Source organism: Mesocricetus auratus, unplaced genomic scaffold (assembly GCF_017639785.1).
Source record: "Mesocricetus auratus isolate SY011 unplaced genomic scaffold, BCM_Maur_2.0 Super-Scaffold_100023, whole genome shotgun sequence".
NCBI classification, from domain to species: domain Eukaryota; kingdom Metazoa; phylum Chordata; class Mammalia; order Rodentia; family Cricetidae; genus Mesocricetus; species Mesocricetus auratus.
The window spans coordinates 14,488,403-14,512,745 of record NW_024429204.1 but is presented as its reverse complement, the minus strand read 5'-3'; the positions used below and the strand labels follow the sequence as shown (position 1 = coordinate 14,512,745).

General features: G+C 45.9%; 1 protein-coding gene across 2 annotated transcripts in view; it reads left to right on the top strand.

Annotated features, from left to right (window-relative positions):
* The window catches only part of Eif3h (eukaryotic translation initiation factor 3 subunit H), an 82,119-nt gene extending 57,992 nt beyond the window's left edge, over nucleotides 1-24,127 (top strand). The window contains exons 3-8 of one of the 2 annotated variants that reach the window (XM_040730322.1): nucleotides 8,864-9,031; nucleotides 10,458-10,557; nucleotides 11,560-11,709; nucleotides 19,780-19,900; nucleotides 21,710-21,842; nucleotides 23,874-24,127. In XM_040730322.1, the coding sequence (XP_040586256.1) occupies nucleotides 8,864-9,031; nucleotides 10,458-10,557; nucleotides 11,560-11,709; nucleotides 19,780-19,900; nucleotides 21,710-21,842; nucleotides 23,874-23,971 (770 nt within the window). In that variant the 3' untranslated portion in view covers nucleotides 23,972-24,127. The remainder of the gene's footprint in view (nucleotides 1-8,863; nucleotides 9,032-10,457; nucleotides 10,558-11,559; nucleotides 11,710-19,779; nucleotides 19,901-21,709; nucleotides 21,843-23,873) is intronic. The other variant, XM_040730323.1, reaches the window with a different exon arrangement.
* The last annotated feature ends 216 nt before the right edge of the window (nucleotides 24,128-24,343 follow it).

Below are 24,343 nucleotides of genomic sequence, written 5' to 3'. Positions count from 1 at the left end.
GTTCAGACAGCGCCTGCAGAAGGGACCTATGACTCAGGAAAGTGATTCTGCCAGTGAGTCACCTGCCACCAGACTTCCGCGACGTTTGAAATTGATGTGTGGGTCCATATAGGGAGAAACCTTTGATTCATTTGGACAGCCATTTTTTAAAACATCTTTATTGATTCTTTGGAAATTTTCTCATCATGCCTCCAATTCCATTCACCTCCCAGCTCCCGCACATTCTCTCTCCATCCCCACAGTGCCCCTCCACAAAAGAAAATTTAAAATCATCAAACCTAAGCAAGCAAAGAAAACCAAACCAAACTAAACCAAAACAAAGAAAAACCTCTATGTCTCCTTCACTCCCGCCTCTCCAGCACCCCTTCATTTGTCTTGGTGGCACTGGGAGCCGAGGCGTGTCACACAGCACACCTTTCGTCCAGTCAGCTTTATGGTACATGTTCATTGCGATGGGTCACTGGTCAGGCTCAAGGCCTCTGGTTTCTGGCTGGATCCTCACTGGAAGTCCTCTAGGATATCTTGTGGCTGCCCCTAGTTGTGGCGATCCTGTAGGTGTTGTTCCACAGGACCAATCCCTTCACAGGTCCCGGATGTGCTGCGGTAGATGTTAGGATGGGCCAACTTCAGGCCGACTGTAGGCCTGGGTGGTAGCTGGACCCGTCAGTCCAGGCCACTGGGGCCACCCACCTCAGGTGAAGGGGTTGGATCAGTTCCCCTACAACCATGCCCTCAGGGTTGGTTCACCTTTGCCTATGGTAAGGGGTGGGGGCCACCTTTCCCGAATGTGTGGGGTCAGCGGTCCCTGAGCCAGCAAAAAGCAGGGCCGGCTCAGCATGACCCTCTCTGCACGGCTCCTAAGGCTCCCTGAGCCACAGACCATGTACTCAGACATGGCCCTCGGCAGCTGTCTTGGCCCAGATGACAACGTAGCTCGCAGACTCCAACAAGGTCTCGGTGTGGGCCTTAGTGGTGTCCTGGGATACGGACTTTAACATAGACCCCAGCTGCAACTGACCGTGGCCCCAAACAGCAGCTGAGTCTGGTCAAAATCCTGGCTCCTCATGGAAGCCCTGGGCACGCAGGTCAGGGTAGCTCTGGAAGTAGTGTGGTTCTGTACACTAAGGCCACAGGCTGAGGCATAGACCCCATGCTTCGTGTGACCTTTGGTGGCAACATGGACCAAAGACATCAACACAGACCTCAGCTACAGTAGGACTACAGACCCAGACATGGTCTTTGGCAGCAGCCCAGGTCTCGACAGCCAATTTTTCCTCATGTTTATCCCTTACTCCCAGTATAAACTATTATTGTTTGGAAAAGTACTCACAACCTCATTCTCTCCCCGTACATTAAAAAAATCCAAAGGTATAGGAATGGCAAGTCAGATGTTTTTATTGCAAGAGTAAGTGTCTTTTTTTTTTTTTTTTTTAAGACAGAGTTTCTCAGCAACTCTTGCTTTCCTGGAACTTACTCTGTAGATCCGGCTGACTTCTAATTCACAGAGTGCTGGGAGTAAAGGTGTAAGCCACCAACCACCATGTTCATTTCTTAAAACCATGCATGATAGTTTTCACGGAAGCCTCAAGTGGCACCTGTATTTAGGGCTAGGTAAAGGCTTGCCTGCTTTGAGATAGTCTTTTTTCTCTCCTGTTGGACTGTGTAACGTTTTGGTAGCTGGCATGCCAAGAGCCCAGAATTCCGCATGTCTGACGAACTCTGTTCACTCTAGTTCTAGTTTCTGCCTTCCGTTTGCCAATTCAGACTTCCTGTTCTGATACTATTGGTTATTGTATAGAATTTAGCATGAGCTACTTCAAATCCTTTGTAGATTTGGACAGAACATGAACATACATACATACAATTTTCTGATAGTTGTACCTTTTTTATCAATACTTTTTCAACATTCCATTCCTTCAGAATAGCCCCTAGTTTTATAACCACACTCAGGGAGTCTCTCATCGATGACTATGAGTATGAAACAGATGCTACCTGCCTTATGAAATATTTTTATCCACCTTCAGAGATCATCATTTAGTCTTCAATGTACCATGCTAGAGTCATTTTGTAATAGTTTTTCATGAAGTGAAGAGTCATGTCCCTGCTCCTATGTAGGGCAATTAACTTGGTACACAGATTGGACACACAATTAACTTCCCAGTGCGTTTGTGTTTATTTAGTGAATGCATTTTCATAACCTTAAATACATTGTACTGACTGTATTTTATGACCTGATAGGAAGATAAGATTTTCTCTACTTCTGTTTCATGGACAACTCTTTAAACATACCAACACCCCCCTCAAAAATATTTCAGTAGTTGTCAAAGACTCTCAATAGTTTTAAGAGATAAACTGGAGTCACCCTCCCACGTCTTACCTTACTTTTATTTCCTTGTTCCCAGCCTAACAGTGAAGAAATTATTTTGACAAAATTTCATAATCAGTTTAAGGAATATGTCTGACCATTCAGGACAAGAGCAATAATATTTTGTCATTTCTTTTAGAGAGGACTGCGTAGTTGTTAGGTAAAGAACTTATATTGAACACTCTATTGTGAAATTTTGAACATTACCAAAATTCATAAGGCGTCAAAGAAGTGGCATTAATAACAGACGTGTTAATTGAAACAAGGGACAAACTCATGGTACAGACGGGATGCAGAGACTATGGAACGTTTGAGAAATCTGTGTATTCCATAATTCTCCCCACCCAGAGTAGACTGTATTTAACTCTTCTTTCAAATGCACACTCTGTTTGCTTAAACCTGCATCTGCTCCTAGCTCTGAACATTGCCTGGAACGTATGTGCGGCTTGGCAGAGAGAGTCTCTGTGCAAAGGAAAACGCAGAATGAAGTTTGTCTTGCTAAACACTCACAGCCCGTGATGTGGCAGCAGTGAGGGGTGCTGGGGGAAAGAGGCTTGGAATTGTTTTCTTCAGCCCTCTCTGGGCCGTGGTGCCCGGGCAGAGAGGAGGTTTTTGTGAATTGCACTTTGGCAATATTTGTTGAAAGCATTAGTTTGTTTCAGGGCCATTGTATGGCTTTGCTTGTTTTCAAAGCTATTTGCATATCCTACTGTTTTCCTTGCTGTGGAGTGTGTGCTCCATTGCTGGGTCCCTGCTTGGTCCGAGCCAGTGTTTAGTGACAACTCAATCTTGACCCAAGTTTCAAAACTGCAACGTTTTGGGAGTCTGATTTCGCATTAATGTTGGCACCTTAAAGCCTTTGGTAGTAGTCTGACCACTTAACCTCGAGCGTGAGAAGCCAGGTGTGTGGCTCATTGTAGCTTCTGGTATGCCAGATGTCACCTACACCACGTTCCCCAGCAAGGGTCTACGAGCGAGCGGCTGGCTGCCTAGCTTTGAGTCAGAGTTTGAAGGCAAGTTAGTCAGAGCTATGGTAGACGGCTTTTCTGAGAGCATGTCCACAATTTGTGATTAGCTCGTTACAGTTATTCTGAGTTAGATAGTCTGCAGGCCACTGAGGAAGCCGGACTAGTAAATGATCAGTAAGGGATGGTTTCTTTTCTCATGGCTAGATGTGCTCTTTCCCATCCAGGTTTTACCTGTGTGTTTTTAAAGCATGTTAGAATACAGCTTTAATAGGTTTATTTTATATATAATATTGTTACTGAGACAGTAGGCTTTTAAAAACTTTTTTAATTCAGATTATTTTGACCTTCAAGCGTTCCCTGATAACACATCAGTACACTTCTTTCTCCCAATCTGCTGGACAGGCCTCTAGTTTTTATTGCAGTTGTGCTGCAGCTTTATGTGTGGTGTTTAGCTCATCCCAGCCTAGACAGCTGCTCCTGTTGTGCAGCGAGGAGCTGTGTCACAAGTGTCTCAGTGGGTACGCGCGTGCTTGCCACCCAGCTCAGTGACCTGAGCTCAGTCCCCAGGACCTGAGGGGTGGAGGAAGAGAGCCAGCTCCTTGACTTTTACATGCACACATACACACAATAGACAGTTGTGAATAATTCTATGAGACAGGTGTTAAATGAGGAGGCGGCGGTGGAGAGAGATGGTTAATAATTCTGGAGTGACAGTCCTCTAGTGCATGGGGTAGGCTGCCGGAGTCTCTCCCGACAGAGCAGGTCAGCATAAGACAGTTCCGTGGTTTTCAGGGTTCCCGGATGTAAAGATAACCACTGGGGATGGGCTGTTTAAAACAGTAGTTGCGGGCAGGCTGCCTTAGTTTGAGTTGTACAGTTTCAGCCAGGGTGTGCCTAGTAGACTGCAGGAGAGTGTATTGTGCCAGGCCTGGAGCAGCTACTCGCGCTCTCTGTTGCTTGACGGCCTAGCTGGTTAAGATGATGGCAGAGGTTGGGTAATCTGTGAAGCTTCAGCCCATATAATAATAAGCTGCCTCACATTAGGACACCATCTCCCTTGTATCCGGGTGCAGGGTTTGTATTAGTAATCTGAGTTGGCTTAGTGATAACCACCAGTTTGTCCGCAACATGTGTTTGCTGCTGCTGCTGCTGCTTCCTCTCAGCTGGTTAGAGACTTGCCTTGCTTTCAAACAGCTCACCCCGTTTTATTGATTGTGTGGAGGACTCAGAGTGTGTGAGTGTGCACCTGTGGACATCGAGGGCACTCCCAGGGGTTCATTGCTTCTGTCCTTTGCCCCTGAAGGTCCAGGGATAGAGCTCGGGTGGCTTCAGGCTTGGCAGCAGGCGCCTTTCCCCGCTGGGCCAGCTCTCCAGGCTGAGAGTTTGCTTTTTAAGCTAAGACTATTCTAAGCTTCTTCCGCAGACCTCTTGTAATGAGATTCCAAACCCTTCTGTTGAACATTGCCATCGGTGTAGAAGTAGCCCCTCCTCTGAAGAGTTTTCCCTTGGAAAACCCCCAGCATCCCCAGCCGTTAGCTCAGAAGTGAATACCATTGGCTGTCTGCTTCCACTGCTTCTCCTAAGTAGAAGTTCTCACCCAAGGTGCAAGTGTCCAGCCGTGGACCAGCTTGGAGAAGCTGGCAGCTTGTTGCTTCGCTGGTCTGCATTATTGGTGCAGCAACGCCGAGTTATGGCTGTCTGTCAAGGGCCCCCTTCTTTTTCCTTTTGCTTCCTTTGGATTTGGCCTTCTTCCCTACATGGGAAGGGCTAGATGTGAGTTTGAATTCTGTCCGCATGCCCCGAGGCTTCTCTTTTTATCTGTGGTTTCTGTGCTTGTCGTGTCTGCCCGCTTCTGATGGGCTTAGCACAGCCGCAAATGCAGTGCTGTTAACCTAGCAATCAAAACCCCAAATGGCCATTTTCGTTGTTATCAGTGTAGAACTCACTGTGATGGTTATGTCACCACTTCATGCTTGGTTTCCTTGTGTCTCCACTGTGAGCGTCCGAATGGGTGCCAACTACGGCATCACCTTAACCGAGTTGACTGACGGTGGCCGCTGGGAGTGTTGCTTTGGTCTTGAGAATTTAGTGGTGCTGTCTACTGTTTACTTGTACTTAGTTTTAGCAACAAGCTTTGAGAACTGGGGTGGGAGGGGAAAAAAGCTTAGTGGGGAGACAGAACCGCATGTCTTCATCAGCCTGAGAACCTGGGCAGTCCTTAAATGTCTGCAGATAGACTCAGTCCACAGGGCTGGGTGTGAGCTCTCTGGTTCCTTAGCTTGCACATGGTAGAAACATTTTCTACATTGACTCCAAGTGACCTTTCTCACACAGCACATGCTTGGCATGGGGCCTCTGCCTCGGCCTCACAGGAGAGCCCCTCACATTAAAGACACTTTGTACAGAACGGGCCAAGCCCAGGTTGCACTGTATAGTGTGAAATTCCAGGGCACTGGGGCGTTTTGTTTGTTCTCCCAGTTTGGGGGTTTCTGTGTAGATCTCTGGCTGTCCTGGAACTCACTTCAGACGGCCTTCAACTCATAGCAGTCGGTCCCCTTGTCTCTGCTTCACAAGTGTTGAGGCACGACCACCACATCTGGCCCAGTTTGGGATTCTTAAAAACGGTTTTGTTCATTCATCTGTCTTTGCTCTTAGCTCTTTCATTTTTATATTCATTTAGGGTGGTGAGGTGACTTGTGAAGGAGTTTGTAGTTCTTCTCTGTGGTGCACAGAGCCTCCCATGATAATCAGGTCTCAGGCTCTTAGTCCCGGGTTTATTTGTACATCCAGCAGTCTGGGGGCTTGTGTCTGTTCCCGCCTCTAGCTTAGAGAAAGGCTTTGTCTCTATTGGTCTTACTGGAGGGCCTATGGCATAGGGAAGAGTCGGAGCTGGACATTAGAGTTTTGCTACTGATCTTGGGATTTTTAAAACTCCGTGAGGTATTCTAAAATGCTCTTGTAAAATCCTTTTTATCCAAGCTATTTGAGGGAGTCTTAGCAAGCTTATAGACTATATTTTCCCAAAAATGCATTTAGATTTAAGTCTAATGCATGCCTGCTTTAACTAATAGACAAGTCATTGTTTGTAATTAGCATGTCCAATGAACAATGTGGAGGCTTAGCGTTTGACTGGGCTAAGTTCTCAGATGTCGTTAGAAACGAGAAAACTAAAGATCAGAGACAGCACGATCCCCACAGGGAAAATTAAGGCTGGCAGGAGCACTCCTTCTTTTTTCTACTCTTCCACGTTGGTAGATGGCACTGAGGCTCGGCCACTCACTAGCAGATGTGCGATCGATGCTAACCCTCTCAAGCCAAGGCTCGGCCACTCACTGACACAGGGTTTCCAAGTACCGGTGTGTGTTTGTTTTTTAATGATATTTGTTCTGTCAAGATTATTTGATAATTCTTCCATTCCCCTTTCACTTTCATTGTAAAACAATCTAACAAATTTCATTTTAGCTCCCATTTTACTGATAGTATTAAGGCATTTGTTTGTAAGTTGAATGTGGTTAAAATTTGTCAAATAAGTTTATATTAACTCGAGTATCATGGCTAGAGACCAAAGGAGTGATTTGGGTTGTTGAGGGGGAATGTGTTAAGTTTGCCGAAAAGAGTGGGATTGTGGGGTGCCTCTTACACACAGGAGGAGATGGTGCTAAGACAAGAATGCTTGATATAAGATTATTGATTTGGTTGTGGCTTGCTAATTTATTCTTTTTTTCTTTTTAGCTTAATGAGGTAGGAATTGAACTGGGGGCCTTCCAAGCTTTCTCTACCACTGAGCTAGCTATGCTTCCAGCCTCGTTGTGGTGCTTTTTAACTGTAGTTTAGAATGTAACATGGTGTATAGAGCTTTGTTTTCCTGTAGTATTGATAAAATTGCAAAAAAGTACAGAACTTCTAAACGTGTGTAGCATATTGCCATCATCCCCTTCTTTGTCACATCCTTGGCTGTCTCTGCTCTGTGTGGGTGTATTGCGTGTATGTGTGTCCTTGTGCCACTGCCTGCCTGGTGCCCACAGGACAGAAGACTCATGGAACTGGGTGACGGAAGTTGTGCTGGGAACTGAACACAGGTCCTCTGTGGGAGTAACAAGTGCTCTAAACTGCCGAGTCGTTTCTCCACCAGAAGTAATACAGCCAGGGGTAATGAGTGAACGGGCTCACGTTGAAGAGAGTTGTCTGTATCCATGTGCATCTTGACAGGAGTGCAACAGTGGCATGTTGCAGGTCACCGTGGAATTGAAATGTAGTCCTTCCAGATAGTGATAGAGCACTCCGTGCGGGTCTTCCCTGCAGGTTTTCAGTCATCTTCTACTCCTTGACATGAAATCAATAATTCCCTTGCCTAATGTCAGATGTTGAAAAACATTGTGATCTGAGCCTTTTTGCTTTTTGAAACCATAGTCTATGACCAGAGGAATAGCAGTAATAAAATTTTTGGTAAAACTTCATCGAGTTTTAAAAATAAAGTTGTCAGGTTCAAGGTTAAGCAGTTATGGCTATCCTGTGCAACCATGCGTTCATTCTTTATTACAGAAATACCTGGGACTATTTGTTGACTATAAAACTTTTCTCTTTATTTTACCTTTGGTGTGCATTGTTAGGCTGTAATGCTTATTTTAAAAGATTTGTTTTGTGTGTGTGTGTACGTGTACACATATGTGTGTATGCACCCACAGCCGAGATGCGGGCATCTGGTCCTCCCCAGAGGTGGGGGTAAAGACGCTTGAGCTGTCTGGAGTGGGTGCTGAGGGCTAGACTCAACTCCTTTTAACCTCGGAGCCATTTCTCCGGCTCTGTATTGCTTTTTAATGCCACTTACTACTTTATGAATGTGTGCCTCTTTTTCTAGTAATACTTACTGCTTTAAATGAAATATGTATGAGTCATTAATTCAGCAAAAGGAAACATCATCAGACCTTTTCATTGTATACATGGTGATTAAAACACAGCCAGTCTAATAAAAAGTCATATGTTAACACAAATGAACACGAAGCGAAGAAAAGAGCGCTTCCTTAGATGCAGTAGGGGGCACTAGATGAAGGAAAAAGTGAATTCTCACGTTGAAGCAGCTGTAGCCAGTGTCTGGTTCCTATGTAAGCAGTGTGGTAGTTGTTTCCCCTTAGTTTTCTTGACGGACTTAGTTCCCAAAGCAGCATGTGAAGGGGACAGTGGTAACTGGTGTCACCATTAATCCAGATGAAACGATTACAGTCTGGTAATTGTCCCCCTCTCCTCATACAGTCACTGTGTTTAGGGCTTTTGAAGAGAGAAGTAGGGACTACAAATAATAATTCCTTGATTAGAACAGGACATTCATTAACTTGGTGTTTCTAATAACCTTTTGTACAAAATGTGGTTTTGTTAAAGAAAAAGGGAAAGAAGTGATTTGAAAACGTTGTCCTCTTTTTGTGTAAATGAACAAAGGTTTATTTCTAATGTTAGCGGCAACATTGGGTGCTTGGGGTTTTTGTTTGTTAATCTGTGTTTTGCTTTTTTACCTCCCCCCTGCTGCCCCTTCTAGTGCAGTACCAGATGGAGATGATGCGCAGCCTCCGCCATGTCAACATCGATCACCTGCACGTGGGCTGGTATCAGTCCACGTACTACGGCTCGTTCGTGACCCGGGCACTTCTGGATTCTCAGTTCAGTTACCAGCATGCCATTGAGGAGTCCGTTGTTCTCATTTACGGTTAGTAGGAGGCTCCTGTATTATTCCTTTCCTCCCGTCATATTACTACTGCTATTTTTGCTTTCTGTCTTTCTGCCTCGTGGAGCAGCCCTGGCAGGCCTTCCCAAGTAAATATCAGCCCCGTTCTGCAGCAGCCTCAGCAGCAGCTCCGTCTAGACAGGCTTTCCTTCTTTCTGTTTATTTTTCTTGCTATCAGAGCCCTGATGTGTACGTTTTGGAATGCTGGAGTAGCTGCCTCGTTTTTTTCCTCATCTCCCTCCCTCCCTCCTTGCAGGGGCTGGTGGAATAAGTCCAGATGTCTAACAAACCCCGATTGCTGGCGTGTCTGGTTCTGTACGTGACTGACCAATCATAATCCAGCGTGCCAAGTTTTCCCTTTTTTTTTCTTTTTACCTCTGACAGCAGCGTACAAAACCTGGACTGTTTCTTAGCACAAAGATTTTTTTCTTTTCGGCCTATTTAATGGTGTTTCCTCAAGCTCTCCAGACCAGATGTGCTGTGCTATATCAGATCCGTAGGCAATTTAACAGCTTTATAGCCTCCCCCTTCCCAAACACTCACAGTTTGCCATATCTGGCAGACTTGCATATAGTTTCCAGCTGAGAAGTAAATGTAACGTCCTGAGTATCTGTCAGAAAAAATACTAATGAATACGATCAATCTTATGAGCTGCCCTGAAATTGTTTCAGTGTGTTAGCAATTGGATTACAGAGAGAACAAGTTGTTAAAGTGCACTTATATTGGCTGGAAACATTGCATCATCAGACCTTGATGAATTTTCCACTTGCTTCAATCTATTTTGGTTTTCATTTTATCACCTATTGCTAAAAGTTTCACTGTGTTGAATTTCAGACAACATGAATGTTAACACAGGTTTTAGGCAAGCGTTGGCACACCAGAGCCGTTATCATGCAGCAAGTGCTAAGCTCCCTTCCTTGCCGAGTGTTCAAGCAGTCAGTTTTGACAAACTTTGTTTCTCTAAAACTGAACCGACACATTGTGATAGCGCTTGGACGGGGCGGTTTTGTTTTCACATCTGCTTTAGTGAGGAGCTGTGGGCAGCACTCTCTGGGATGATACGCCTTGTTCCCAGGGCTGTTTGTTTTCAGTGCATTGACTGAAGGGCTGGAGAAGTGTACACAGAGATTTTCTGTGTTTAATATTTATGAATATTTTCTCCTATCTACTCAAGATCTGTAGAACATTATCACATTTAATTTTCACCAAGTTTACTGGTTCTCATTGACGAATGGATTTGACTGTTAGTTTTTGTTTTGAGGAGGAAGCTCTGCTGGTTTTTAGTCAGCTTCAAATGATGTCCTGATTATTTTGGTCTTCATATTTCAAAGCTTGTATAAGTAACAGTGTGCCGAGAGCTAGCCGTGACAATAGTCTCAGTAATATCTTTATCTTTTTCCTTTTTGAGATCCCATAAAAACTGCCCAAGGGTCTCTCTCGCTGAAGGCGTACAGACTGACTCCGAAACTGATGGAAGTTTGTAAAGAGAAGGACTTTTCCCCTGAAGCGTAAGTGTTCGGCCCGTGAGGCGCGCTGTAAAGGACTCTTGTGGGATTCCTGTAGGGTTTCAGTTAGCCACGTGTGGATGAAAACACTTCTGTATTATGCAAGTGCCACTTGATCTCTCCCTGTCTGTGTTTAAGCGATTCTGTGTGGAAAGTCTCAGCTGCTGTTTTCACTTGGTGACTTCAGCTAGTGGGAATTCATTAGCCACCGTCTCTGAAGCCCTTTAGAAGTGGTAGGATAACGGGAGTGAGGAGAGCTTAGCCACCCTCAGATTGCAAGCTGTAGCCCTGCTCCTGCATTGCGTGGCCTGCTTCACGAGGAAGTGGAACAGACCTAAGCATTTCAAGGGATCAGAGGAAAAAGTGGCTTATTGGAAACTCAGCGGATAACAGGTCCACAGCACGTTAGCTGTCCTGTGACCCCGCTTGGTGGCATGGGAGTAGAAGTCGTCTGTTACTGTGAAGTTCTTACTTGCTGTGAAACTTCATGGTGGACACTTCACCTCTGCTTTCCCATGGGGCTCCTACAAATCCCATGTGTAGGTTTTTCAAAGAAAAGCTGACTCATGAAGAGTTGTGAGTGTGGAGTTGCAGCTAACCTTGAGAAGCTGTGCCCTGGCTGTGTTCTGCACTTGGTGTGGCATCTCCTGGGACTGTTCTCTTGGCCGTAACTTTCCTGAAGTGAAGAGAGCATGGCCGTTTTCTAGCTGCCTTAAGTGTAAATTGTGTCACAACTCACAGTGACATATCAGTGTCACTGAAAATTTGAGAACTCCTGATTACAGAGGATGGGTAGTTTCTTTTGCCAAGGACCTCCTTTTCGGACTTACAGCTCCGATTCAGATCATTTTCAGAGTTACTCAAATCACCGCCACCCCAACCTTTGAAAGAACCAATGAAACAAAGACCACAGAGAGTGCCCGCATCGTTGTAAAATATATGAAGCAGGCAGGTTGCCTTTCGGTTCTGACCACCAGCCTCAAGTATCTGTAACTTGCTTCACAGATTGAAGAAGGCAAGCATCAACTTTGAGCACATGTTTGAGGAAGTGCCGATTGTAATTAAAAATTCCCACCTCATCAATGTCCTAATGTGGGAGCTTGAGAAGAAGTCAGCCGTGGCAGACAAACATGAACTGCTCAGCCTTGCGAGCAGGTAAGTGACCCTTCCTTTTGTAATGAGATGAGTCTCGTGAAGCAAGGAGGAATGACGGGAGACCATGTAACAGCGCATAATGCTTGTCTACCCCCGTTAAGACCCCTGTGAAAACCCTCAGTGATCCCATGTATAAGAGCCCGGGCTGCTTTCTTTACTGTATCACGGGCCGTGAGAGGGTAACGGCCAGGGAGGGCTCTGAAATTGAGTCTGACCCTGTTTACTGTACCAGATCCTAGACTCAATGCTGTGCTCTGAGTCTGCATGATATTCACAAGGAGGGAGAGGTCTTCACCTGACTGCAGCCTCCCCCGTTCAGATGAGGCTCCCCAAGCAAATAAACTTCCAGTTATTAGCACACTTGACCAAACTTAGCGCTTCTGATCCTGACCATGGCTTCTGCTATTTTAGAAGTTGCAGCGAGGATACAATTTCCTCCATTGTGACTGTTTTAACGTGGGATTGACAAGATAATATTTTTATTTTATTTTGCAGTATTTCTGAGATTGCTGTTTATCTCCTGACACTTCACCAATTTCTTGCTTTGGGGGGGTAGTAGTCACAGGGATTGCGTGCAGGACCTCACACATGCGAGTGACTGTGGTTGAGCGACTGCTTCAGGCCCCAGTGTTAGGACATTCACAAACAGCTTCTCTAAAATGCCCTTCGGACTTCAGTGATTTTCCTTTGTGGGACATCAGTAGACTTAAATTGTAAAATGAGAGTAGATTATCAGTTGACTGGAAGAAACAGTTTCCCATTCAACATTTAGTGTAGGTGCTAGGTTTATAAGTGTACGCGACCATACTGGCTAAGGTGTATCCTTCCCTTCCCTCCCCTCCCCTCCCCTCCCCTCCCTTTCCCTCCCCTCCCCTCCCTTTCCCTTCCCTCTCCTCCCCTTCCCTCTCCTCCCCTTCCCTCTCCTCCCCTTCCTCTGCCCTCCCCCTCCCCTTGAATCCTTTATTAAAAACAATGCAAACTTGAATAAAAAACTACAAGTGCAGTAAGAATCTTGTGTTGATGTGATTCCCAGCCACTCATAACCAGACTGCACTGACACAGCTGCACCCCACAGCTGGCCTGGCCTCTCCTCTCCATCACAGCTGAAGGAAAGTGGGATGCCCCGTCTTACGTAGTCTAGTGATTCCCACGTGTCTACATGCATTCTGGACATCTCAGGCTCCCTCGGACATGAGGGCTTGGGTGTCCTGGCCTGCAGGATGCAGGTCAGGAATTTTGACCTCCATTCCTGTTTCTTTAGTCCTGGTTTTGTATTGACTGTTGACAGAATAAGACAGATGCTAAAACCAGCCTTTTGTTGGCGAGGGGGGAGCAGCACAACCCGGCCCGCTGGCCCGCTGTAGCTGTAGCTGTAGCTGTCGCTGTCGCTGTCCAACTGGTCTCGGGTAGTAGCCCTGCTTCTCACTTTTCCTCTCCCAGGGCCCCATGCTGTCCAGAGTAGGGCAGCCCCAATGCCCGACAGCCTCCCGAGAGGAGACTCATGGCCGCCTCCTCTGTCCTTCAGCACCTTCCTTTAGACACGGCTTCAACCTCTGCAAACTACACCACCAGTTCATAGGTTGTTGGGAGGGGAAAAGAATAAAAGCAAGACAGCCCCTTTTCGGGTATGATATGCAGTGGGGACAAGGGGCAACTGTCCCTCTCCCCCCAGTCATCTTGAGGCAGGCCAGTCAGTGTAGTGAGCTGCCAGTGTGTTCGCAGCTACAGTGCTACCATAGGATCCGAGGCTAAGGGCTAAGGATAAAACTAAAGACAAAGACAGCGGCTCATTCTTACAAGGAGAATGGCGTTTATTTTAACAAGAGTGGAGCCTTATATACCAAAGACAGGCATGGTGGAAAAACACCAAGGTCAGAAGCCTACATTCCCAGGACCCTACCGCAAAGGGTGGGCCAAAAACAGGAATTAGCATTGAGACAATAAACAGGAACTTGCATTCAGACCTTACTGGGAGGAGGGGACGAGAAGTGTTTTGCTAAAAGCTCCTAGTAACAAGTGGTCAACAGACCCCATGGGGGAAGGGTGCAACAAGTAAGGTGTATTTTCTTACGCAATCAGTTTGGAGCAGAACTTCAGTTATTTATCAGATTTGCCATTACCATTTGTAAGAAAAATAAAAAGCTTTGTAGTTATGAGAGGCACAGAGGTCCTCTGCACGAGTAGCGCTGTAATTCAGGCATTATCCATCACATTAGCCCATCACAAAGGCAGCAAGATGGAGACTTAATGGTAACCAGAGTGCTGAATGATACAGCCAGGCTTCAAGGAACCAAAGAGTGTACTGTTTAGTTGCAAAGCCACTCTCATTTATTTATTTGTTTATTTATTTATTACTATGTATGCAGTATCCTGTCTGCATGTAGCCTGCAGGCCAGCAGAGGGCACCAGATCTCATTACAGATGGTTGTGAGCCACCATGTGTTTGCTGGGAATTGAACTCAGGACCTCTGGAAGAGCAGCCAGTCAGTGCTCTTAACCACTGAGCCATCTCTCCAGCCCACAAAGCTACTTTTATTTATAACAGTCCTCACATCTGTCTGAGAAGATTAATTTTTTTTTTTAAGCAGAGGTACTTGGCATGCCTGTGTTTAAAGAGTCATGCTAAGAACCTCTAAGCACGTGGGGTTACAGTTTGATGTGTCAGTACCTAGTTGTGTATGCTAAGAACCTCTAAGAACGTGGGGTTACAGTTTGATGTGTTAGTACCTAGTTGTGTATTTGCATCTTCTGTTCCCTTGCTTTCTGTGTTGAGTATACAAAACAACACAGCCTTTGTGCAGCTGTCAGGCCACCAGTGAGCCTGTCTGTAATTTCTGTTTGTTCAAGCAACAATTGTAGTAGCCAAGAATATTATCCTAGCTTGCCCTATCCCCCCAAATCCCAAAGTACTATTTTATCCTCTCTATTGTTGTGACTTTGAGAGAGAGGCCTTTGCTTTCCCTGTGACCTTGTTTAAAGGGTAAATTAGTGTTCTGGGTGGGAAACAGTGCCTATCCTGTACCTGTGACCTGTTATGTAGAGCTTTCAAATCCCAGAATGTATGTTTCATATATCCTTATTAATTACCGCCATTGGTAGTATAACACGCTGATGTTTGGATGTCTGCCTCCCTCCCTCCCCTCCCTCCCTCCCTCCCTCCCTCCCTCCCTCCCTCCCTCCCTCCCTCCCTCCCTCCTTTCTTTCTTTCTTTCTTTCTTTCTTTCTTTCTTTCTTTCTTTCTTTCTTTCTTTCTTTCTTTCTTTCTTCGTTGAAACCTGATTAGAAGCTTTTGTTACACAGTTCCTTCCTTTGATATTAGGTTTATTTTCTCTTCCATAACCCATATGTGGGTATCAATTCTTGTAGTTACAGTTGTTTGTTTTTGCACATGCCTAAAATATATAGTTCCTTTTGTTTAGAGTCTTAGTCTTGTACATTTTACTAGATGGGCATTTTAAATCAGTTTTTGTTAGTTTTAGCGTTTGTAGAGCTCAGGCCTTGAGCTTTTCACACATGAAAAACACTGCTGTTCCTTCTTTTAGACAGTAAGGTAGGGGTGAGTGTCCTATATTCAGGATGATAAGCATGAACTGATACTTGGGTGAGAGCCGGCTTCACACTGGCTTGGTTCACATCTGTTTAAGTTACCTATTTTCAGTTCTTTGCTTCCTTGGCAATAAAAGGCAGAGCTGTATTACAGAAACTCCTCACAGGAGTTACAGAACTCCCTGTTTCAGTATACTAACTAAAGCAGGACTGAAAAGATCGCCCAGGAAAACTGTGTCTGGTGAGGATCTGATTTTCTCTGAATTACCATTCTGGAATGGGTATGGATTGTTAATTGCTGGTACCTATACATTGTGTGCCTGCTTGTGTTTCTAAAGACCACTGTCATAGTGTACGTGCTGCCGTATGAAGTCTGCATATCCGTAGTTACAGCAGTCCTCTTTACTGTAATTGTATATATTAGACTTTTAGTACATGGCTTAACACTTGAAAGAAATTAGTGGAGAGGAAGATTTAGGAGTTTGGGAGGGTGGTTTTAGTTTTCTCCTCCTCCTCCTTTGTGTGCTTGTGTGCGTGTATGCGTGTGTTTAGGTGTACACTCGGGTGCACGTGGGGGCCAGAGGTGTCAGATCCCCTGGGAACTTGAGAGACAGGCGGTTATGAGCTTCCCTACATGGGTGTTGGGAACTGAGCGTGAGTACTGTTCAAGAAAGGCTCATACTCTTAACCAGTGAGCTAGCTCTCCCGCCCCACAAAGGGTTATGTGAGCTTTCTTATTGCTGAGTCTCCAGGACTGAAGGTCCAGCTACACGCCAGCTTGTCTGTGTTTGACAGCAGCTCTCTTGCTATCTGTGTCAACTCCCTGCTGCCTGAGTGGGCACATTCTTCCCCTGTTCGCCGCACTTAGGAGGGGCTAGGTGTCTTACTTAAGAAGCGGTTATATCACTGGTATTTCTGAGCCGTAACATAGTTCTGATCTTTCACTGGTCTCACTGACTTGAGAGACTTGAGTGTCTGTTCCTCTGCTTAGATTTCCATTTCAGGTCATTCCCAGGCTACTGTCCTAGCCAGGCTTTCCCTGTTGCAGAAAGAACAATCCTGACCTGATGCTATCATTCTCCAGCTTTTCGCCTGTCCTTGCTTTGTGCTTTCTATCTCTGTCGGTATTTCCGTATTTCCCACTCACTCAAGATGCAGTGTTGAGTCCACTGTTGGAGCTTGTGGCGGCTTGAATGGAATTAACCCCCGTAATCTTAACACTGGCACTGTTAGGGGGTGGGGCTTTGTTGGAGGAAGTGTGCCACTGTGGTAGTGGGCATTGACGTTTCCTCTGCCACCCCAGTGACACAGTCAACCTCCCGTTGTCTGCAAGAGGTAGCACTAGCTCTAGCACACCGCCATGCTCCCGGTCATGATGATAAGCGTGTCTCCTCACAGCAGTGGAAAGCCTGACTAAGACACCAGGGCTTTAAGAACTTGCTTGTCCCTGCCGCCCGGCACTGAGTACTGCTGGTTAATTCCTCTTGGACCCCTTCACTAGTAAGGGTAACTTTTGCTCACCATTCTCTCCTGCTCGTCCCTCCAGTGTCATCGCTCGCCTGGCTCTGTCACCACAGGTACATGGAAGGGGGAGTTCATCTTATTTCCAAGAACTTTTGCTACTTTAAGTCAAAACTTCACCGTCTTCCTTAACTTACTTTGGTGGTAAAACTGCCTGCTTTTTTCTCATTGATTTTTAACATCCTAATTTTAACCCTTTCCTTTTTTAATTTTTTATTTATTTTAATTTTTTATTTTCACAGGGTTTCTCTGTATGGCTCTGGTTGTCCTGGAACTCACTCTGTAGACCAGGCTGGCCTTGAACTCAGAGATCCTCCTGCCTCTGCCTCCCGAGTGCTGGGATTAAAGGCGTGCGCCACCACCCAGCTTCCTTTCCTCTCTCAGAATAGTTACCTTGCTCAGTGCAGGCAAGATGCTCACATGCTCCTTTGCAGTTTTAGTCTGGAGCCAAGATTGCAGAGGTCTGCAGCATGTCTGCTGTCACCTCTGCACTGTCATAGCACTGGCTCAGGGGTCTTCGTAGCGTGGCTCTGCCTGCCTCTGCTCTGTCATAATGCTTGCGTCCCCAGTTCTGAGTGCATCTCCTGGCCTGCTGAGCCTCTGCTGTTCCACACTGGTCCCAGCACACGGTGTCTGAAGTATGTTTTCCTACTCTCCGCCTGCCTGCCTGCCTGCCACTATCTCCTTTTCAAAAACCCAAAATGTAGTTGTCAGATAATCTGGGAGGGTCTCACTTTATCCTACCAAAGCATCTTTTATAAGCATCTGTTGTACATCTGTTACAACACTTACCCGCTTGTCCACGCTTATCTCTTCCCTGTTCTCGGTACGGTGTGTTAAGGGCAGTCATATCTTACAGATTAATCCTTATTGTCTACCGGAGTGACTGGCAGGGAAAGGATGGCCCCAGTGTGCCATGAAAGAACGAGTGTGAGATGCAGTGTTGGTAAATTAGTTCTCAAGTTACTTGGGAAGCAATGTGACTACTCAGTGGCTCTGGACATTTGGTTAGCTACTAGGAAAAAATCCCTCTCATTCCTCATCTCGCACCATATGCCTGGACACTTGAGTCTGGCTGGACTAAAATCAAACTACTAAGAAATTAGAAAACAGCAACAAATACCCAGTGCTCAGAGAATAAGTATTTTTCGAGTTAAAAAGTGGCTCAGAATTTCAATGGAATGCTATAAATGTGTTAAAGTCTCGCTTGAAGCCAGGTGTGGTGACACATGCCTGAAATGCCAGCACTAGGGAGACGGGGCAGGAAGGTGGGCGAGGTTGGCTCAGGGTTAGACTCGGTGCCGGTATGAGGCCAGCTGGAGCCCCATGACACCCTGTGGGGAGAAGAGAAAGGGGAGGAGACAGAGGTTAGGCGGGTGGACTTAATGAGTCAAGGTCATCTAAGAACTGCTTAGGTGGGATAAAAGCGTAGATTTATTCACACACGTGCACGCATACACACGCACCCCTCATTCTGTTATAGTACCGCTTAAGAAAGAACCCAAACTTTGTAATTTTCTGGTTACAGATGGAATCCGTAATTGAGTTAGATTTACTTTGATTTGGTCCCAAGCTTCCCAGCCTCTTTCTTCTTCAACCAGTTGGCTGCTGAGACAGGAAGCGAGCCACCAGCACTCTGCTCCTGTGGTAGCCATTTCTGTAAAGCCGGAGTTCATGCTCACTGCAGCTGGGCCTGCTCAGGCTAAGGGAGTTTTCTCTGGAATGGCACGTCACTGTTCGTGGTTTGGTTTTTCTTTTCTTTTTTTTCTTTTTTGGTTTTTCGAGACAGGGCTTCTCTGTGTAGTCCTGGCTGTTCTGGAACTCTGTAGACCAGGTTGGTCTCGAACTCAAAGAGATCCGCCTGCCTCTGCCTCCCGAGTGCTGGGATTAAAGGCGTGCGCCACCACAGCTGGCTCACACTCAGTGTTTTTAAAATAGACATAATTTCATCTCGCTAGCCATTTTAAAGGAAGCAGGTTAGTCGCTCTCACAGACCACGTGACCAGGTTGGATGCCCTGGGCTCTTGGGTGGTTTTTGCTTTTAAATCAGATGGATTTTCAAATGCCTGTTTCTTGCTGGTCTCAGGCCTTCACCACTTGTACTTACCTTTCCTCTGCAACACTTTGGGCATAGATGACTCCTAACCCTCTGGTTTCCACCTGTCATCTCAGAGCTACTTCCGCTCTCTGCAGTTCTAGGTCCAGTGAAGGTAGAGAGCGTGTATGTCTGATTCGTTGCTGTCTCCCTGCTTTACAGCCGAGACTGCCATGCTTTAGCAAGTGTCTGTCTGTCTGAAGTCAGTGAATGGGAGTACTGGCTGTCAGCCAGCGCTGTTGGAATAGGTGTGTCTGTCAGCTGTCCAGGGTTCCTTGAAGCAGCGATGATTGCAGGCAGCAATGGCGTATAGTGTGGTCATTCTGTCGATCATTCAATTAGTTACTGGACTGCACTGGAAGTTTCTTGAAAGGGAAGGGAGTATAAAAGATTACCTACTAGGATTCTTGGAATGGTGAGAGACACAGAGGTCTTTTATCTGTTTTGCAGAGCAAATGCTGGGCTTGGCATTTAGACCCTGGCTGACAAGAACTGCAGTTTGAGGACATTTAATTGTTTACATGGTTTTTCTGGTGACTGCTAGTTGAAAGTCCCAGGGGCATGAGGGAAAGGTTTTAAGGAAAGAAGTTCAGGAGTACAGAATTTAAATTGCACTTGGCTTTTAAAAACTGCCCATTATAGATGTCTGAGGAGATAAGTTGAACAGTTGCTGGCCCTCAGCCCTGTGTTTGACCGTCAGAAACGGAGCGAGCTAGCACAGACACTCCTGGGGTTAGGCTTGAGCTTGACTGGGAAGCTTAGTAACCGGCTCTCACTGGTGGCTACCCTGCTTCTGTATACGTGTGGGCTTTAACAAAAGGCGGGCTCGGGTACCGTCTCACGACTGCTCAGAGCACGCTGAGAGCAACACCCTGAAGAATGACCTGCCAGCGTGCTTTGCTTTTCAGCAACCATTTGGGGAAGAACCTCCAGCTGCTGATGGACCGGGTGGATGAGATGAGCCAGGACATAATCAAATACAACACGTACATGAGGAACACCAGTAAGCAGCAGCAGCAGAAACATCAGGTGGGCATGGAGAGAGAATTCCGCAGCCTTCCACCGTGGAACAAACGCTTCGGGCGGCCTGCAGAACTGTAGGGAACGGGGCTGGTGCTTACCTAATGACTCTCATGTCTCGAAAGAATGTTCTTTATATAGTCTATTTGTTTACACTCGTGCTTAGAACACCTGACCTACAGAGCAGGTCTGTTTGGCTCAGGGTGTAATGCCAAGGTTATGCAAATAGGTGATACATTACTGAGAAAGTCAGAGGCAGAAGAGAGAGCCACGGTGTCACAGCTCATTTCTTCACTAACTGTAATCGGTTTGGTAGTGGCTCATTGCGGCATACTTAGCAATCTTCAGTTCATTTAAAAACTGAGCAATTGTGATTAAGAGCAAGCAATTTTGATAGGAAATAATAGACCAACTGCTGTGAAGTAGATAGTATAGTACAGATAAAAACCCTAGGATTGCCCAAAAAATTCATACCTACATTCATGGCCTTTTGTGCGTTTAACCTTTTCTTTATTGTGTTACCTGGTGGCCACATGGCTTTCTTCATGGTGTCTTGTAATACTGATTTCATTACTCTAAAATGTTCTTAGCCCTTGATTCATAGGTAAGTTGGCTTCAGAATGTTTATCTATGAAAATAATGTTTAAATGTGACCACTTTGCTAAAATGCACTATATACTAGGTGATGTTAAACACACTGTACTAAGCACGGCTAAGTAGTTCTGAGAGTGCTATATTTAAAAGAATCTTAGCATCAGTTCACATATATAGTGAATTTAAAATACATGGGTTTTCCACGTTTGAATGGAGAGCACTGTAACGTGTTCTTTTAACTGAACATGCAGCAGATGGTGTCTGATAAATTGCAGGAGAGGGGCTGGGACCCCGGCTTGGTTTCATTCTCTTGTTTGTTTTTCAGTAGGGAAAGAACTCACGTCGGGTAGCAGTACACTAAACAAACTCATTGCTTTAGTGTATTGACCTCTACATTGATGTTTGTGCTTAGTGACAGACACTGTTCAGAATCCCGTTTTGCTTTGTCTGAGTATCCCTTCTCCTGTATGATGAGACCTCTGCAAAGCATGTTATGCTTCTTTAGAACCGTTCTTCCCACTGGTTCTCATAGGGACCCAAGGACTTGAAGCATGCGCTAGCCCACGGTGGTCCCCACTACTTGACCTTACTTACCATTTGCTGCTGTGACAAGCCCTCCCTCCGAAAGTACTCTGCACTGTAATTGGTGTAAGGGCTTACGGCTAGTAGGTGTCTGAGTGTATCACAGCCACCCTTTCAGTCAGGCCTCAGGAGGCTTTGTGGTTTAGGATGTGTGAGCTGCTGTGTGCTAGGCACAGATAGCATGAAGATCAACAGAGTAATAAGAAAGAAGCTGCAGCAGCATCACCGAGTTACCATGATGCTTTTCTTAGTGTCGATACTATTCTGGGTCAGTAGCGTTTGTTAGTGGGTTGTTAATGTTGGCACGAGTAATCTACCCCTTTGTCCAAAGTGTTAACGCGTCACTGGCGAATCAGGAACCTCTAAGACCCTGTGCCGCCAAGGCTGCCCTCTGACGCGGCAGTAGACTGGTAGAGCATACTCGAACTGGAGTTGATGGGAAATGAGCTCTCTTTATCGCTGCCATGTTGAGCCGCACAGACGCCAGTTACCAGGCACTGTCGTTTATGGAGGCTCTGTTTGGAATGCAGAGCTGCAGGCTTTGCTGGGTGTCTGTGTGTGTGTGTGGGGGGTGCGCACACGCCCAGGGACTTGTTTTCTTGATTAAGAAACATAGTCAAGCAATTTTCCCTTTGATTTTAGTATCAGCAGCGTCGTCAGCAGGAGAATATGCAGCGCCAGAGTCGAGGGGAGCCCCCGCTCCCTGAGGAGGACCTCTCCAAACTCTTCAAGCCCCACCAGGCGCCTGCCAGGATGGATTCGCTGCTCATTGCAGGTATTGTTGGCCGTGGGGACGTGAGTGGCTTCTTGTCTTCTTCAGGGAGTATTTGTGTCTAGCACCTGTAGTTTCTGTGCTAAGAATTTGTAACCCTTTTGTGTCTTGGTTCCTTCCAGGGCTTCACTCGGTACATTTGTACATAAACACTTTCTGAGCTTTCCAAAAATAGGTTTTATGTGAGATGTCGTTCATGGGAACCTAGAAAAGGGTTTGTAAGCTCATGATGCTTTGTAAGACCATGTGATTGAGGCCTTTTTCATCTCTTTTCATGGTGAACTGAAAAGGGTGGGCTTTGGGGCGTGCAGAAAATACTGCCTTTTCTTTGACTCTGGTGATGCAGAGAGGAGCCTTCTTTGTGGATGCTTGGTTTTGACATCTGCTTTCAGTGACTGCATTTGTCTGGTTGGAGGTAAGGTCCCATGGTGTAGCCTGGCTGGGGTTAGGGTGTGTCCCACCACTGCCCAGCACCGTGGTGTGCCCTTACTTGGCTGTAACATTTCTATGGAGGTTTCGTTAAATGTGATTCTTCAGTCGGCTAGTGTCATTTGGAAACTCCTATTAGAGTGAAAACATAAAAGCTCATCGTCCACAATTTACTGATTGAGAGGGTGAAAATCAGATTCCTTAAAGCTCTAATATACACTGAGACTTGATGGTTTCTGTGAGCACCGTGGTGAGGAGTCTATGTGTTAGGCGGGCTCCCTGTGTTTCTTGTCAATTCGCAGTCTTTCTTATGAATCTGTAACTTGTACGGCAACCTGGCTCCAAGTTAAAGTGAGCCGATGGGTAATCTGCAGTCTCAACTGACTGATGTGGCTGCCCTTCTCCTCCATGAACAGGACTTCTGAGTTCTTTCATTCTAACTTCCTGTGACATGCAGGCTCATAATTGTGTGTTCTCATGAACAGTACAGTTGGACGTCACAATCAGAGCAGCTTCCCAGTGAACTTGTGATGAAAATGAGACGGGAACATTGACAGGAATCTAAAAGACCAGTAGCTTCCAAGGGGATCTAGCTAGAGCTATAACAGGGATGCTTTGGCCTGGCTGGACCATGAGTCTTGTCTCTTCCGTGCAGTATAGTGTTTAAGCTGTAAATGGCAGATGATGCAGTCTGCTCGAGGATGCTCCTCCCTCATCAGTAGAAATACTTCCACCATCCCCTTCTCGTTTTCTTTTTAAGACTGCCATTGTATGTGTTTTGTGTGAAAACTCCTCTTCCTCCAAGGGGATCCTGGGAGTAGAACTACTCATCAGCCATGGCTGCAGGCACTTCCCACAATGAGTCAGTCTCACTGGCCCCTTTACCATTTACCGCGGGCTCTTTTGAGATAAAAACTTGACATGCGGTCCATCCATATTCATGCATGCTTTGGGTGGAATCGGGGGCTTCCCTGGGTTTTAAATTTGTCACCAAATTTTTTGCTGTTTGTTTTAAATAAATGTTTCATAATTTTTAGACTAGAGAAACTGAGACATATGCTCTCCCTTTAGGTCAAGTTCCAGTGGTCTGTGGGCTCGTGTGTAAGTCATGCGTAGCTGGGCTCCCTTTTTAACATCAAAGCCCACCTGAAGACCTTCAAGAGGTCTGGGCTCTCACTTAGTAATAACCCTTAGCACTCCCCAAAGTCGTATTCCAAGCTAAGGTGGCCGTTCACATGTGGGCCTGGTGAACCGTGGTGAGTTGTAGGTGGTGGTTTTATTCTGTTAGTCTTCCTGGCTGCTGGGGAGAGCCTGTGCTGTTGTGTGTCTCAGTTGTGTGGACCTACTGTGGGGCTGATGGGAATAGTCAGCTGTTGATGGACAGCTACAAGATAGGAGCTTGTGGCTGATGATTTGTCCTTTGGGTCTCCACGAAGGGAAGATAGACTCTTTGCAAAAGACATCTGGGAAAGGAATACTGGGTTGTTTTTCTTTATTGAATTCTTGATTTCAAACAAAATACAGGTGATTTTGGTTTTAACACTCTAGCCCATTTTTCAGTTTGTTGAATATTAATTATGATTTTTTTCTTTCTCAAATACTCAGGCCAGATTAACACTTACTGCCAGAACATTAAGGAGTTCACCGCCCAAAACTTAGGCAAGCTCTTCATGGCCCAGGCTCTTCAGGAATACAATAACTAAGAAAAGGAAGAGTGCAGGAAACGTCGAGAAGACTGTTGAGATCACCAGAGTGACTCTTGGGAAAATACATCTCTGTGCTGCAAAGTGGGAGGGGCTTTCCAGTGTCGCTGCTGCAGTGTTTTTCCAGCCCATAATAAAACCTCGATTGGTTGTTCACTTGCCTCTGTGTCTTGTTCTGGTTTCATTATTTTCAAAGGGATGAAAGGTCTTTCAGAGGCTGCGTTCACAGGCTCCGACTTGAGGCCCTTAGCTGGCAGTCAGGCATGCTCCGCGGTGTTCACTGCTGTCCGTCTGTCTGTCCTTTCTCAGCCTCCCACCCCCGCCTCGCACCTCCCTTTCTGGGCAGCTGGGCCTTTTGTCCTCTGCTCCATA